Source organism: Mytilus trossulus, chromosome 5 (assembly GCF_036588685.1).
Source record: "Mytilus trossulus isolate FHL-02 chromosome 5, PNRI_Mtr1.1.1.hap1, whole genome shotgun sequence".
In the NCBI taxonomy this organism is placed as follows: domain Eukaryota; kingdom Metazoa; phylum Mollusca; class Bivalvia; order Mytilida; family Mytilidae; genus Mytilus; species Mytilus trossulus.
Window position 1 is genome coordinate 64,340,024 of NC_086377.1, and position 15,725 is coordinate 64,355,748.

At 34.1% G+C, this 15,725-nt stretch overlaps 1 protein-coding gene across 4 annotated transcripts in view; it reads left to right on the forward strand.

Annotated features, from left to right (window-relative positions):
* Positions 1-15,338, forward strand: part of LOC134719046 (mucin-2-like) — a 50,434-nt gene extending 35,096 nt beyond the window's left edge. For 3 of the 4 annotated variants that reach the window (XM_063581979.1, XM_063581978.1, XM_063581976.1), the window contains 6 exons: positions 519-4,207; positions 4,565-4,632; positions 6,405-6,553; positions 7,046-7,212; positions 7,640-7,846; positions 12,606-15,338. In XM_063581979.1, coding sequence (XP_063438049.1) covers positions 519-4,207; positions 4,565-4,632; positions 6,405-6,553; positions 7,046-7,212; positions 7,640-7,846; positions 12,606-12,746 — 4,421 coding nt within the window. In that variant the 3' untranslated portion in view covers positions 12,747-15,338. Of the gene's footprint in view, positions 1-518; positions 4,208-4,564; positions 4,633-6,404; positions 6,554-7,045; positions 7,213-7,639; positions 7,847-8,688; positions 8,745-12,605 lie in introns of all 4 variants that reach the window. The other variant, XM_063581977.1, reaches the window with a different exon arrangement.
* Positions 15,339-15,725: the final 387 nt, after the last annotated feature.

Genomic DNA, 15,725 nt, shown 5'->3' on the forward strand with positions numbered 1-15,725 from the left:
GGAGAATCATGTCTTAAAGTTTCAATTTGTAAAAGTTGGACCCACCATCCATACCTCCTACATTTGTTTGGCCAAACACCATTCACGTGCTGACTCTCAATGTTTAAGAGACCAAAATTACCAAATGGATATTCAAACTCATAAGTAGAATATAAAATGACAATGGTGTGGTAAAATTTAAAAAAAAAAACGACCAACAGACAAACAACAGTACATAGATGTAAAAAACATGGAAAATAGAAAACTGAAAAACACGACACAAAAAACAAGGCACACTTACGACGGAGATCGTTTAAAAAAAAGAAATACCAAAAAGTGTTAATAACAAGCCTGGTTCAGAAGAAGCAAAATAAATCACGTCATGTTTTGATGTTGTTTAAACATCGAGGTTAATAAGTTCAAATTTGATTTTGCCTTTTTTTTTTTTATGAAAGAATATTTTTAGCTAGCTTTGCAATAACACAGTACATTGTCATTGTAATATATATTGATTTATATAATCTTATTTTTTATTTCAGCATCTTCGTCCCTCCACGTTCCTGAACTATCCACTTCGAGTCCAGTACAGCCAATGTCATCGTCAGGTCCGCTTCAGCCAATGTCATCTGACGCTCAAGTAGAGCCGACGTCATCTGCTGCCCAGGTTCAGCCAATGTCATCGTCAGCTCAGGTTCAGCCAATGTCATCGTCAGCTCAGGTTCAGCCAATGTCATCGTCAGCTCAGGTTCCGACAATGTCATCGTCAGCTCAGGTTCCGCCAATGTCAACGTCATCTCAGGTTGAGCAACTGTCATGGTCAACTCAAGTACAGCTGACGTCATCTGCAGCTCCAAGTCAGCAAATGTCATCGTCAGCTCTGGTTCAGCCAATTTCATCTGACGCTCAAGTACAGCCGACGTCATCTGAAGCTCAGGTTCAGCCAATGTCATCGACAGCTCCGGTTCAGCCAATGTCATCGTCAGCTCTGGTTCAGCCAATTTCATCTGACGCTCAAGTACAGCCGACGTCATCTGAAGCTCAGGTTCAGCCAATGTCATCGTCAGCTCCGGTTCAGCCAATGTCATCGTCAGCTCCAGTTCAGCCAAAGTCATCGTCAGCTCCAGTACAGCTGACGTCATCTGAAGCTGCGGTTCAGCCAATGTCATCATCAGCTCAAGTTCAGCCAATGTCATCGTCAGCTCCGGTTCAGCTAATGTCATCGTCGGCTTCAATTCAGCCAATGACATCGTCAGCTCCGGTTCAGTCAATGTCATCGTCAGCTCCAGTACAGCTGACGTCTTCTGAGGGTGCAGTCCAGCCAATGTCATCGTCAGCTCTGGTTCTGTCAATTTCATCTTCAGCTCCAGTACAGCTGACGTCATCTGAGGCTGCGGTTCAGCCAATGTCATCGTCAGCCCCAGTTCAGCCAATGTCATCGTCAGCTCTGGTTCAGCCGATGTCATCGTCAGAACAAGTTCAGCCAATGTCATCATCAGCTCCAGTTCAGCCAATGTCATCGTCAGCTCCGGTTCAGCCAATGTCATCGTCAGCTCCGGTTCAGCCAATGTCATCGTCAGCTCTGGTTCAGCCAATGTCATCGTCAGCTCCGGTTCAGCCAATGTCATCGTCAGCTGCAATTCAGTCAATGTCATCTTCAGAACCCGTTCAGCCAATGTCATCGTCAGCTTCAGTTCAGCTTACGTCATCATCAGAAACTATTCAGCCAATGTCATCGTCAGATCATGTTCTGCCAATGTCATCGTCAGCACCGGTTCAGTCAATGTCATCTGAAGCTTCCGTTCAGCCAACTTCATCTGCAGATCATGCTCAGTTTACCTCATCTGACGCTCCTATTCATCCATCTGCTTCTGAAACTCCTTTGCAGGAAACATCAAGTGTTGCCACCGTGCATCTGACATCTACTCGGTCATCCACTGAAGTTCATGTACAACCATCGCCTTCTGACACGCACGTTCAAACAACAACTTCTATAGTACATGTGCAACCATCATCTACGGAAACGCATGCTCAGCCGACGTCAACTCAATCCTATGTACAGTCGACAACTGAGGTGTTCGCACAATCATCGTCTTCCCAAGCTCCAGTTCAGCCAATGTCTTCAGAAGTTTCTGAACTACGCACGTCAACTCAGGCTCCCGTACAACCTTCAACCACCGAAGTTCCAATACACATGTCAACAACTGTGGCTCATGTTCAATCAAGCACTACCGAAGTTCATGTACAGCTATCATCCTCTGAAGCCCCAGTACAACAAACTTCAAGACCAGTTACACCCACAGAAAGCCTTGTGCAGGCAACAACTTCTGGCGAAGTGCAAGGAACATCAATTGGATTGGAATCGCAAACTTCAGTAGTTTCTGTATTGTCAACTGGGGAACCAGTTCAAACATCTTCTGTACAACCAGTTTCATCAACTGGAGTTCTGGTTCATCCATCATCAACTCAATCATTGACATCATCAGAGGCTCAGGTTCAACCAACATCTGGTTCATCGGATTCTCAAATGCAGGCTTCGTCGTCAAGTGTTTTAATGTCATCAATGGCTCCTACTCCATCACTATCATCTGCAAAACCTGTGATGACAACCGATACCCCAGTGCAACAGTCGTCTGCAACACTTGAAATGTCAATCGAAGCATCAACTCAATCATCATCATCCGTGTATACTATGTCGACATCAGCCTTAGTTCAGTCATCATCAGTGGCTCCTGTCGCATCAACTGAGAAAGCAGTTGAATCTTCGTCGTCACTACATTTGATGTCTACCCAAACCCCTATTCAACCGACATCTACAATAGCCGTCAAATCATCAGAGGTGTCAGATCTGCAGTCATCATCAGTACCTGATGTGTCAACTGGGTTTCACATTCAGTCATCATCACCGGCACTCGTCACATCAACTGGGGTACCAGTTCAACAATCGTCGTCTTCACTACATGTAACATCATCTCAAATTATAGTTCGACCCTCTTCTGCAGCGTTTGTCACATCAACAGAGGCACCCGTTCAGTCGTCGTCAACTCCTGATATGTCAACTCAAGATCATGTTCAGTCGTCGTCAACTCCTGCTATGTCAACTCAAGATCATGTTCAGTCGTCGTCAACTCCTGCTTTGTCAACTCAAGATCATGTTCAGTCGTCTTCAACTCCTGCTATGTCAACTCAAGATCATGTTCAGTCGTCGTCAACTCTTGCTATTTCAACTCAAGATCATGTCCAGTCGTCGTCGACTCCTGTTATGTCATCTCAAGATCATGTTCAGTCATCATCTGTAAAACCTGTCACATCAACTGGAGAGTTGGTCCAACCGTCATCGACCGCGCACGTGATGTCATCACAAGTCTCAGTTGAAATCTCGTCTGCATCACCAATCGTATCAACTCAGGCCCCAATACAGTCATCATCGTCAACCCTTGTAACGTCAACTGAAATTATAGTTCAACCGTCAACTTCAGTACCTGTCACATCAACTCAGGCCCAAGTTGATACATCATCCTTAGCACCCGTAGTATCAACACAGATTGGAGTGCAGTCCTCGTCATCGGCACATGTCATATCAACGCAGGCCACAATTCAATCATCATCGTCAACAATGTTGACATCATCAGAATCACCTGTTCAACCAACATCATCAGCACCTGTTACAACGTCTGAAGCAGTTGAACCATCATCTCAACCAATTTTCGCCTCCTCCACGGAGAGCCATATTCAGTCATCATCATCAGATGTTGTTGCGTCAACAGAGGCCCCAATGCAAACATCTACTCATGTTCTTGTTGAATCAACGTCTTCTGTTGTACAGATGGTTAGTAGTTCTACATATGTACCGGCTGTTTCGTCATCAGAGGCTGTAACAGCTAGTATAGCCCCATCTACAACTCTTACACTGACATCTTCAGAAGTGCCTACAACAACGACAACAGAAGCGTCAACAACTCAATCAACTTCAACATCAACAACTACAGCAGCTGTAGTATCAACGACACCTGAACCCTCAACAACACCTGAGGCATCAACAACAACAACACAGGCATCAACAACACCGACAACAACGACAACGCCAGTACCAACAACACAACCACTACCGGTTATTACATACCAAATTGATGGTTCGTTGAGAATAACAGGCGGAGAAAGCTGGAGTGCCGCACTCACAAACAAAAATTCACCAGAATATATTGCTTTGGAGGAAAAATTGCGCGAAATGGTTAGTATAGTATCTGTCTGATAAAAGTCTTGGGAAAGTAATATATTACAGAATTAGGTCAGGTCGAAGTTATCAAAAGTTTCATAAAATATCATCTTTTGTATTACTTTTAATTAAACCTGTATGCTGTCAAATATTTTAAAATGTAGAACATTATAGAAAGTTGAGAGTTGTCACTAATGCACGAAATGATAAAATGTACCTACTTTAAAAACGTGTAATGTTTTCTTTTGAGGAATGTGCATCTAATTTCTATTATCATACATTAAGCTTCCGAAATCTAAATACATATGTTCTATAATCATTGACCTATTTAACCATGATTCTTAACTAAGGTTGCATGTTTCTATTTTACAGTTGAAAGAGGTTTATGGTTCTGGTGCATCTGGATCTAGATTCTACAGTGTAAATCTGATAACATTCACGTAAGTGGATTCTATATAAATCCAATATGTTAGGCTGTTTTTCGCTCTTTGGTGGGTTTGTTGTCTTTTTAATAAATAAACGGTACCAATTTTCTTGCACCAGATGCGCATTTCGACAATTCATGTCTCTTCAGTGATGCTCGTGGCCAAAATATTAAAAACCCAAAGCTTATATAAAAGATGAGGAGCAATAATCCAAAAGGTCCAAAAAATATAGCCAAATCCGTGAAAGGAATCAGAGCTTTGCACGAGGGAGATACATTCCTTAATTTATAATAATTTCTAATATTAAAATATTCCCCATTTAACATATTCCCCATTTTCATTCTCCATTTCAATATCTAAAATTATGTGTAAGTAGTATTTCCAACTATTATGACATACACTGCATTTACAATGGCATTAACATTTCATTTTCAAAGCAAAAGTCACTGGCTTCTAGTACATAATGGGCCATTCCAGTTAATATCTGCTAAAGGGGGGTGGATGGTCCTTTCTGTGGGGTGTAAAATTAATACATCTTAGGGGTGAAATTTTTGGTTTTTTCATTTGACACGTACACTTATATGCAAAAAAACTTCTGAGGGTCTTGCAGCAGTAAACAATTAAAAATAATTACATCTTAGGGGTTATAAAAATGCCTATGTTAGATCTTAGGGGTGCTTTGGAATGTAAACAGTTTCGTATCGTGCATTATCTGGTATTGTATTTAAAATTCTGATGGGTACAATCCTTGCAGTAAAAAATTCTGATAGGTCATCTTTTCCCATGAAAGCCCATCCACCCAATATGAACAGAAACTCTACATCTGATAGGTCCTAATTTTTAGATCTGATAGGTAGTTTTTCATGATGTTTATTTTTGATACGTATAAACAAAAATCTCCCCATCCATTCCCACCTGTCAGAAATTACCTGGAATGGCCCAATGTTATCGATGTGAGTAACTGAAGTTAGAAAAATAAACCTCACAAAATATTTTTTCGACATGAAATTATTTTTCAATATATGTTTAGCTTGTATACTTGCCCGAATATTTGACAAACACTAGAAGAAATCTAACGTAAGCCATTTGTTGTTAAGGGTTATAATAATCAGTGTTAATTTTAAAAAGAACAACACAAAAATACATAATCACTGTAACAAAGGAGAGATAACTCAACCATTTTTTATTTACTTGTTAGACATTTAATATATAGCAGAAGGTAAGAATGAAATGTCATATATGTATTTGCTAGTAAAAATTATAATGCATTTAAAATTATGTTTTTTTTATATTCGACACATAATACTTTCCTTTTTACGGTATTTTTAATACATATTTCATATATGTTTATTTGTTGTTTAAAGAATAAAGATGCATGAGTTACACAAATTATAACATGGAGTACAACTTCCAAAAAAATAGAAATGAAGATCCCCATACTAAATGTTATATATATGTTATTATGCATTACCAGTATATTAACATCCGTGTGTACAAACTAGATATTTAAGCTAGCTGAAACTATTTCTAGATCATTATTGATACCAGATTTTGAATGGTGAAAATTTGTGATCCTAACATTATAATCAGCAACAAACACATATGTATGCCAGATACCTTGTTTTATTTTCATAATTATATAATTACCGAATTAACAATTGTCTAAAGGATAAACGAACAAAACATTTCCAAAAAAGAATGACAAAAGAATAAATGTGTAACAACAAATGTACATTTATAAATGTGATTATGACTTCAAAAGAAATAATATGTAAATTTGTTTTTAGCCAAGGAAGTATTATTGCAACTTTTAAACTGAATTATACCGGAAGTGGAGCTATTAATATGACAGAGTTGAACAATCACATGATAAGTAAAGTAGAAAGTGGTAGTTTCGGAGACTTGGTTATAGACAAGGCGGCAATAAGTCATTCAAGTAAGTAATAGTCGATAATTCTACGTTAATTTTTAGACTGAAACTGGTATTTTCTTTATATTAACCTTAAATTATTCGTCAGTTTATGTGCTATTTTGTTCTTGTTGTTTTCAGTTAGATTGACAAATTATGCGTTAGAATATGTTTCTTACTTAATTCTACTGAGTCCTGATTGTATAACTATAAATGACAAGTATGTGTTCAGTAATTGTCTTAATGAATCAACGAGACATCAAATCAACAACACAAAAAACAGACATTTACAGGACAGCTCACAGTCATGAAATAAAAGAGCTCTGAAATAAGAATAAAAATGAAACTGTCAAAGATCTCGATTCAATACAAAATATTTCAATAATAAAAACAAACTAGACATGGTTCCTGACTTGGAACAGTCAAATGAAAATATGACAGGGTTAAACTAGATTCTTAAAAGCAATTGATTATTTTTAAATTAACTTTATTATTAAACCATTTTTACTTTCTTTTCAGTTGCCATTCAACCATCAACTCCGGCACCGTCAACAACACAAGCAATCCCAGCTTCAACGGAGAAGTCAACAGAAAAGTCAGAACTTCCGTTACCGCCATGGGGTATTGCTGTTATTGTATGTGGGGCATTGGTTTTAATTTTCCTTCTAACAATGATAGCCATTTTGGTGAGTAGAATATAATGAATGGAATTAAATTCGTAAAACCTGATACATCTGTAAGGAGATGTATATGTCCCCCCTCACATATAATGTATGTTAAGCTAAATACACAATATTGTTATCTCAATTCTAATAAAACTGACAGACAACATCGTCAAACAAACAAATGTCAAATTATTATAACTTGACATCTGGTTTTTTTTTAGGTTTCATTAGAATTGAGATAACAATACATAGAAAAATGTATTGTCTTACGACCTTTTCAGCCTATACATTGCAGCAACAATCATCCCAGAACTCGCCTATCCTTATTACTTTCATAAGTATTTATGATAACGAAATCATTTGAGAAGACTGTCCTATCTACTGCTTTTTGGCGTATGTTTACGGTTACAGCAGACACTGTCATTATAAACATTTAATTATATTACAGTGCACACGAAGACAGACGAGAATGATGAAATATCGAATGTCTGATGATATGGACCCGGATGACATCGGATATCGCCGTAGCTGGGGAAACGGAGAAACCAACCATGCGTACGATAATAAACAAGAGGCCATGGCAGTTAATGAAGAAATGAAACATCCGGTTCCATTTTTCGATATAGAAAATAGTGAAACAAAAGAGTTAGATCCAGTAAGTACTTATTTGCATATTTGAAAGAAGAAATGAATCATGGGTAAAATTTCTACTTCCATGTAGTAAATTCGGTTGATAAAAAACGTATTTAAAAATTGGTAGGCTTCTTATTTTACGTTATAAAGGAAAACTGGTTTATTTTAGTTTAGTAAGAATCTAGGTTTGATCAGTTTTAACAACTCAAAAAATTCCCAATTTTATGGTTATTTTTATTTACTTACTGTCTTCCTATGAATATTTCCGATAGCCATGCCAGATGATTTTATATGCTTTTAATTTGTATTCCATGTTAATAAGATGATTTGATAGCACACCGAAGTTTGAGAAAGTTATGTTGACTTTAAATGAGTTGTTTCCCATAAATGATTTGTACATATAAAGTACCATTTAAATTCAGAATACCACAACTTTTCATGGAGGTAGAATTCTTACTCATACCCAATAATTTGAGTGTTTATGCTTTGTTTGATTCTATGCTTAAATTGGACAATATTACTACGCATACTACAGAGTGCAACAGATTGTGGAGATATAGTCATGAATATATTCACATATTGGAATTTCACCTCCAAATAGGAAAGCTGTTATCACAGAACAAAATGTTTGGCCACTCATGTGTTGCTTTGTTTACAAATCTGCCATTTTCTTCTTGAAATGTTTTTATCAATATTTTACAATGGTGGTTTTGGTTTAGATTTTGATTTATAATTAATTTTTCTAATCTGCTAGTGGTGATGGTAGAAGATTTATAATATTTGTTATTAATGCCATTTAATTTTTTAAACTTTGAACTTTAATATCCTCCCGTTGTCATGTTATAATTTGTATTCTATCATCAGCAAAAAACGACAGCATTATGATATACAGTTCCTTAGTCTAGATCTTCAGCATGTTTGTAAGTATGGGACGGTCTCCTGTTTGAACAAGCGTTCAATTGATTAACACCACTTTTTTTTATTTGGCACTTTACTAACATTAAACTAACATTTTATTTTTAACTACAAGACAAGACAAATGGTCTCCCATTATTTTTGTAATGTTTTTTGATACTTTTTCAATAATAAAATAGATGTCTTTTCTTATTGACACAAGACTCTAAAAGGGATTTGGTTATGAAGAAAGAATAAAGCCTTAGACATCCCTCCATATTCGTATCTTAAAGTAATACACATTCTCATATATTTGGCTGAGAAATTCAATATCTTATATTCGGAAGAGAAATTCAATATCTTATATTCGGAAGAGAAATTCAATATCTTATATTCGGAAGAGAAATTAAAAATACATAAATTTAACAATTTTAAGCAAATATTGTGGTATTGTTGAGATCTCACAAAACATGTTTTACTCCGCCGAATTTTGGCGCCTGTTCCAAGTTATGAATATTGATGCTTTGTTAGTCTTGGTTTTTTTTAAATTTTAGTTCATTGTTTGGTTTTGGAGTTTAGTGTGACGTTCATTTTCACTAAACTTGTACAAACGTTTGTTTAGGGGCCAGCTGAAGCCCGCCTCCTGTTGCTGGATTTTCTCGATTTGTTGACGACCAATTGGTGGCCATCGACGGTTTTCTGCTCTTTGGTTGGGTTATAGTCTCTTTGACTCATTCCCCATTTCCGTTCTAATAAATGAATGTAAAATATATCCCAATAACAGTAAAATATAGACGTGGCTTTCTATTTATTTTAGGCCGAAAAACATTTGAAAAACAAAATGTTTAAAGAGAAAGAATGTCTTTTTGACTTTACATACTTTTTGTTTCACCTGTCTTAAGTCAAGAACACGATGTTCAGTGGTTTTGTTTGTTGATGTGGTTCATAAATGTTTCTCATTTCTCATATATATATAGATTGGTTTTCCCGTTTGAATGGTTAAAAACACATGTCATTTTTGGGACCTATATACCTTGCTGTTCGATGTGAGCCAAGGCTCAGTGTTGGAAGATCTTACTTTAACCTATAATGGTTTACTTTTACAAATTAGGATGGAAAGTTAACTCATTGGCACTCATACCACATCTTCTTATATCTGTCTGAAATAAAAAGTACTTGTAGATGATCTTTTATTAAACTGCACGGAAAGTGAAGTTTTCGAGTGCTTCTAAGATGTATGCAGTTAAGAAAGTTGTTAATTGTAACGAAAAGACCGTTTGTCTTGTTTGAATTGTGAAGTTTAATAAGTAACCATATGCCTTAGACCATACTCTATGTTAGTTTGAAAAAATCCCCCACACAGAAGAACTATAGATTTTAACCGTTTTCAGATTTATTAATCATAGTGTAGTCTCTCTGCCTCTTTGACATATAGCACATTTCAATAGAGCACTTTTTTTTTCGATTTTTTTCTGTAAGTTATAAATGGTTGGCTTTAAAATACTGAATTTAGCAAATAACAATTGACGATGATTCAATTAGAATACAATTATTTAAGGAATGACTGTAATATTTTTTCTGTCTATGAAGAAATAACATTAAAAAAAATTGTGCACACTGAATAACGAGCGTAGCGGGTTATTTAACAGTGTGCACCACATTTTTTATGTTATGTTTTCGAAAAGACAGAAAAAATATTACAGTCATTTCTTATAATTTAATTCTAAATTCCATTTTAAACCGTAGAAAACCATTAAAAAACTTTGATGACGTCACGGTCACATGAGTAAATTATGTCTATGGGCTTATAACAAAATAACGTCAGCCAATCAGAAGACGCGTTACATCCAAAATTAAATTATTGGGGAATACGTTGTTTGAAGATTGTGAGTCGACGTACAAACACAAAGGAAAAGGACGTCCACGATTCATATGTATTCAAAAGAACTATCTAATAATTCTTTGTTAGAAATATGGGCTTTGCTCATTGTTGAAGGCCGTACGGTGACATATACATGTTAATATCTGTGTTATTTGGTCTCTTGTAGAGAGTTGTCTCATTGGCAATCATACCATATCTTCTTTTTTATACATATAACACTGAGTATTTTAAACAATTTGAGCTCTCTTTTTTTGTAATAAACTGATAGTTTAGTTTCCCATTGATTTCAAATTAAGACAATAGACCATTTTAACCTATTTTTTTACGAATGAAAAGGAGGAATAATTGTTACAAAGGAGTAAGTTCGGTGCGAGCCATATTTGGCCCCAATTATAAAGTTCATAGTTACAAGACAATAAATGTTTTAAGTTGCCTTAAAGACATGTTAGAAAGTAAAACAGAACTGTTTTTGTCAAAGTTTGATTCTAACACGTTGATTTTTACATCCATAAAAGGTCAAAATAAGGGATTTTCTTTGATTTTTTCGTGAAAAATCAATATTTGTACAACTTGTGACGTCATAATGAAACGCAGAAACGTAAAATTTTCAACACAATGGTTTATATCCTAGCTAGTCAATGTATTAGCTGTAATTTATCGTGATATTGGTCGATAAATCTGAATTTGAAATTTACGCTAAAAAAGGGGGCCATTTTAGGACCTTATTTATCGAACATACTCCTTTGTGTGTGTTCTTATTCATGGTGGAAAGGTACGGATATATTTTAGTTTACTTTGTGTGCAATTATGTAATGTCCAGTTAAACAAATAATATGTTTATTGGTACAATTGATGAAAAGAAGACGCGGCTGTCATGCGCTTATCAGAGCATTTTGCTGGTGAATGGAAAAAGCTTCAAAGACTATGGATGCATATTGTTACTTTGAATTATACAGATACAAAGTGTCGTTGTGCTTAATTCAGATTTGATTTTAAGTATTATATACTTTTCAGATCAGGAATGCTTGAGGAAGCTTTTTTTGGAGGAAATTTATATTATTTATGCTTTCTTTTTATACATTAGTGTTACATTAATTACACACCAACCGTTATGCACTTGTGATATATATATATATGTATACGAGCACACCATATTTATTAATTCAAAATAAAGAGTTTTGGTATGATGGCCAATAAGACAACTATCTAAATGAAGGAAAGTTATGTATCTACAGAAAACCATATGGCCTTCAACAATAAACAAAACTCGTACCTTATACGTAGCTATAAAACGCACCGACGTAACCAAATATGAAGCAGCTCAATCCTCCCCCTTTTTCCCAAACAGAACAAAAACAATAGCCTGATTTATAACAAAACAATAAACGAAAAGCAAATATGACACACAGTAATCACAAACAACAACCATTGAAGGATACTCTCAATTGGACAGGCACATTAACATGTTGCGTGTCTATTTGGATGAATATTAAAAAGAGGAATAAGTAGGAAATATTTGTTACCATAATAACGGTTATGGCTCGTTTGGGGCTTTAAGATGAAGTTAATTCCTCCATTCGTCTTGAAATATGCATGACATATTTGCCAATGGACGTTTAGCAACCAACAGTTATCTAATTCATTCCAAGATGCATAAAACATTTCAGCGATTGACAAATAACAGTAACATATAATTTTAAATACAATAATTTTAGAATACATACATGTAGCACTAAATATTTTTGATATTTAAGATATCGCTTTCGGGACATAAAACAACTCCGTAAAAACAAGATGTAAGAAAGGAATTGCTTCTTCTTCTTCAAGAATAATAAATATCGCAGAAAAATGAATTAACAGACTTAAAAGAGAAGAAAAATGGTGCATCATTATAAAGAATATAGAATAATGGGTAGATTTTTTTAAGAAATATTTTTTTAAAACTTTATAATATAGAATTGCAGCATAACCTCTTTTTGAACCATGTCAATCTTTTCTTTTTCAGGAATATAATTACAATTTAGAGGATTCTCCAAACAATGGATACTCAAGATTTCCAAGTAACGGTAACGCTAATTCTGTACCACGTGACCATATGCAAACATTTTATGATAAAAACACTGCCACATGGGAAACTCATTTGTAGTGGAGCATTTTATAATAGGACAGTATTGGAATTAGAGATACGTTGATTAATTAAAAGAGCATTGAACAACGAAGATGAGGTCCGTACATACAGTGTTATGGACAATGAACAACTGGTACTTGTTCGGGTTTTGACCATCAAATGGTCTTATCATAGGCTATTATAACCATGATTTAACCGAGACTTGCCGAGTACGATTTTGAAAAAAGGTTGCGATAGTTTATTCTGTGACATAGTCACAAAGGATATCGGTCATTAAATGGAACGTTCGTTTATTGGAAGAACTTCCAATATAATAGGCGTGCTCAATTTTTGTATTTATTATTGAATTTTGTATCATGAATTATGTATATATTAAGTTGTAGAATAATAGTTGGGGAATTGGGTTTCATATCACAATAAAAACCCCAAACATTCTCAAATACACCAGTTGTTAACAATTCAAGAAAAATGCGAAATATTCGAAATGATTAACATTTGTGGTAAGCATTCATAATAGAAGTAAAATTCATAACTCGGAGCAAACATCATGGTTCAATTTTGTGTCTTTAAAACAATTATAAGCCATCCGATTTTGATATAGTTCTGGATAGATTTCCTCTAAAAATAATTGGATCACATAAGTGTTATGCATATTTAGAAAAAGAAAATGACCCATTGGTACCGCCTTAACTAACACTCTAATAAATCAGTGGAAACTCAATTTAGTTTAATTAATTGTTGATTTGTATACATAGAATTATTTGTTGATATATTTATACATTTTTATTTTTACATTTATATCCTATTTGTGATTATTGTTATGTCTGGTTTACACCTTGTGCTAGCTGATGAACTTTTGTGACGAATCTGCAGGCTAAGAAGGTGTCTTTCAAAGCCTTATATTTTGCATTGATGGGTGTTGAATTAAAGTTAACAGTACGAATTTCAAATAATAGTGATACTTCAATAGGAATCACTGACTCATGAAATATATTTGAAAGTTATCTGTATTAGTCAATGATAAGCATATTTACAGTCCTGACTATATGGACTATTTTGACAATATTACTGATTTTTAAAGTCTGAAAACTTTTTCAAATTTAAACTGTAACAGGTTTGTGATTTGTTTATTCTTTACTGTAAAATAGTTGTGAAAAAAACCCACATTCCATAAAGAATAAAGTTATTCCAATAAATTGCCTAAATTATATATTTATATATTTTTGTACTTAGACATTTAAGATGATTTGTTTAGGATTTAATTCCTGTTTCATATTTTGTAAATAAATTGATATACTTACTAAAAGGGAGGGTCTGTCTAATTAATCAATGTTATTTACTACCGATATGATCTAGTTTAATGAAGTGAAAATTGTAAAGTTTGCTGAATGTTTACTTGTCATATAAAACAATTCCTAAAAATTATACAAGTTTTAAGGGTAACTACTGTTTTGACGTCTCTATTTACTTTATTTCGCCGGTGTAACCTTGCATTATTATATTTAGCCAATATTTATAACAAAATTGTTTAACTTAATTTAATTCCGTTTCACCATGTCTCAGATATTTGTGATGGTATATTAATATAAAATGCAAGAACGGTTGTACACTAGTCAAACCCTCTGTGGTGTTATTGATATTAAAAGGTAAACACCATTAAGGGAAGCTTGATGAACAACAGTTCCTTCAATAATGATCACCAGTCTCACATTTACAATAAAACAATCATTTATGCTGATCTCTTATTCAATACCAATATCTCAATGGTATTTTTAAACGGAATGTAAGGTAAAAAAATAATTTGTTTATTTTGTCTCAACATTTTTTTAAAAGTATTTGATCTGAATTGTCGTACAATTTATTTTAAAAAGTAAATGTCTCACCTGATGTACATGTAGCTGGTAGAATTTTAAGCGGTAGATCCAGGTTAATGGTATTAAATCTAAGTCAGTAACACGTTTTAAAAGATAGTTCTTTCAATGCTTTCAACGACATTTCCGGTAAAACAATCTAGGTTACTAAGAAGTTTAGAATAAAATGACAAAGTGACCTTGACCTTGGTCTAGTAGTACCCTTAAATTCTTACTTAAATTAGTCAATCAATTTATTTATTGAATTAATCAAAATAATAAATTTGTATTAAACTGCTAAATGCTCAATGCCAAAATGTGTATTTTGATAACTGTAATGAATTTTTCTGTATAATGAGGTATTAATTTAAATAGAAGGTTTATGATAATTTACTTGGACTTCATTTTTATTGTCGTAATCAGTTTACTAACTTGAGGAACTTTCGTTTATATTTTTATTGTAATATGTTAGGAATATGTATATTAAGAGAAAACAATATATCAATTTCCATATCTGTCGCTGGTAGAATAACTATTCATTATTTATATAATAGTAGGTTAAATTTACATTAATATATGCATATATATTATATGTGTGTGTATCTATGCAATATAATTGATAAAATACGATATTATTAGTGATGTGTGTATGTATGTGTATGAATATAGTCATGAAAATATGCATTAATCAGTAAAACATTCAAACAAGATAATATAAAACGGCGAATTTATAAACTAGTCCCTTCTTGTGAAGAGACACTCAGACATTATATAGGAGCTCGGGATTGGTTCTTGATGTTTATTCATACTTCATATTTGTAGGTATTTAATATTTTTATGAACTGTAAAAGCAATTTAAGCAAAACACGTTGAATGGAAGTTCTGTGTTGGTTGATTCGACTGATTCTCCATTTATATGAGAAGAGACGTAAGAAATATTTAGATATCACGATATAGGATTTGTTTCAACATAAATTTCATTAAAATATTACGTGATGTTCGTTCAAACTAAATGCAATACGTACTTCTTCGTTAAATTAAGACTGAATGTCAAATTATTTTAATTGATATTATATTGACCATCTAAACATTAACATGGGCAATAACTCATATAAATAAATCATTTGCAACATTGTCACGTGATGAA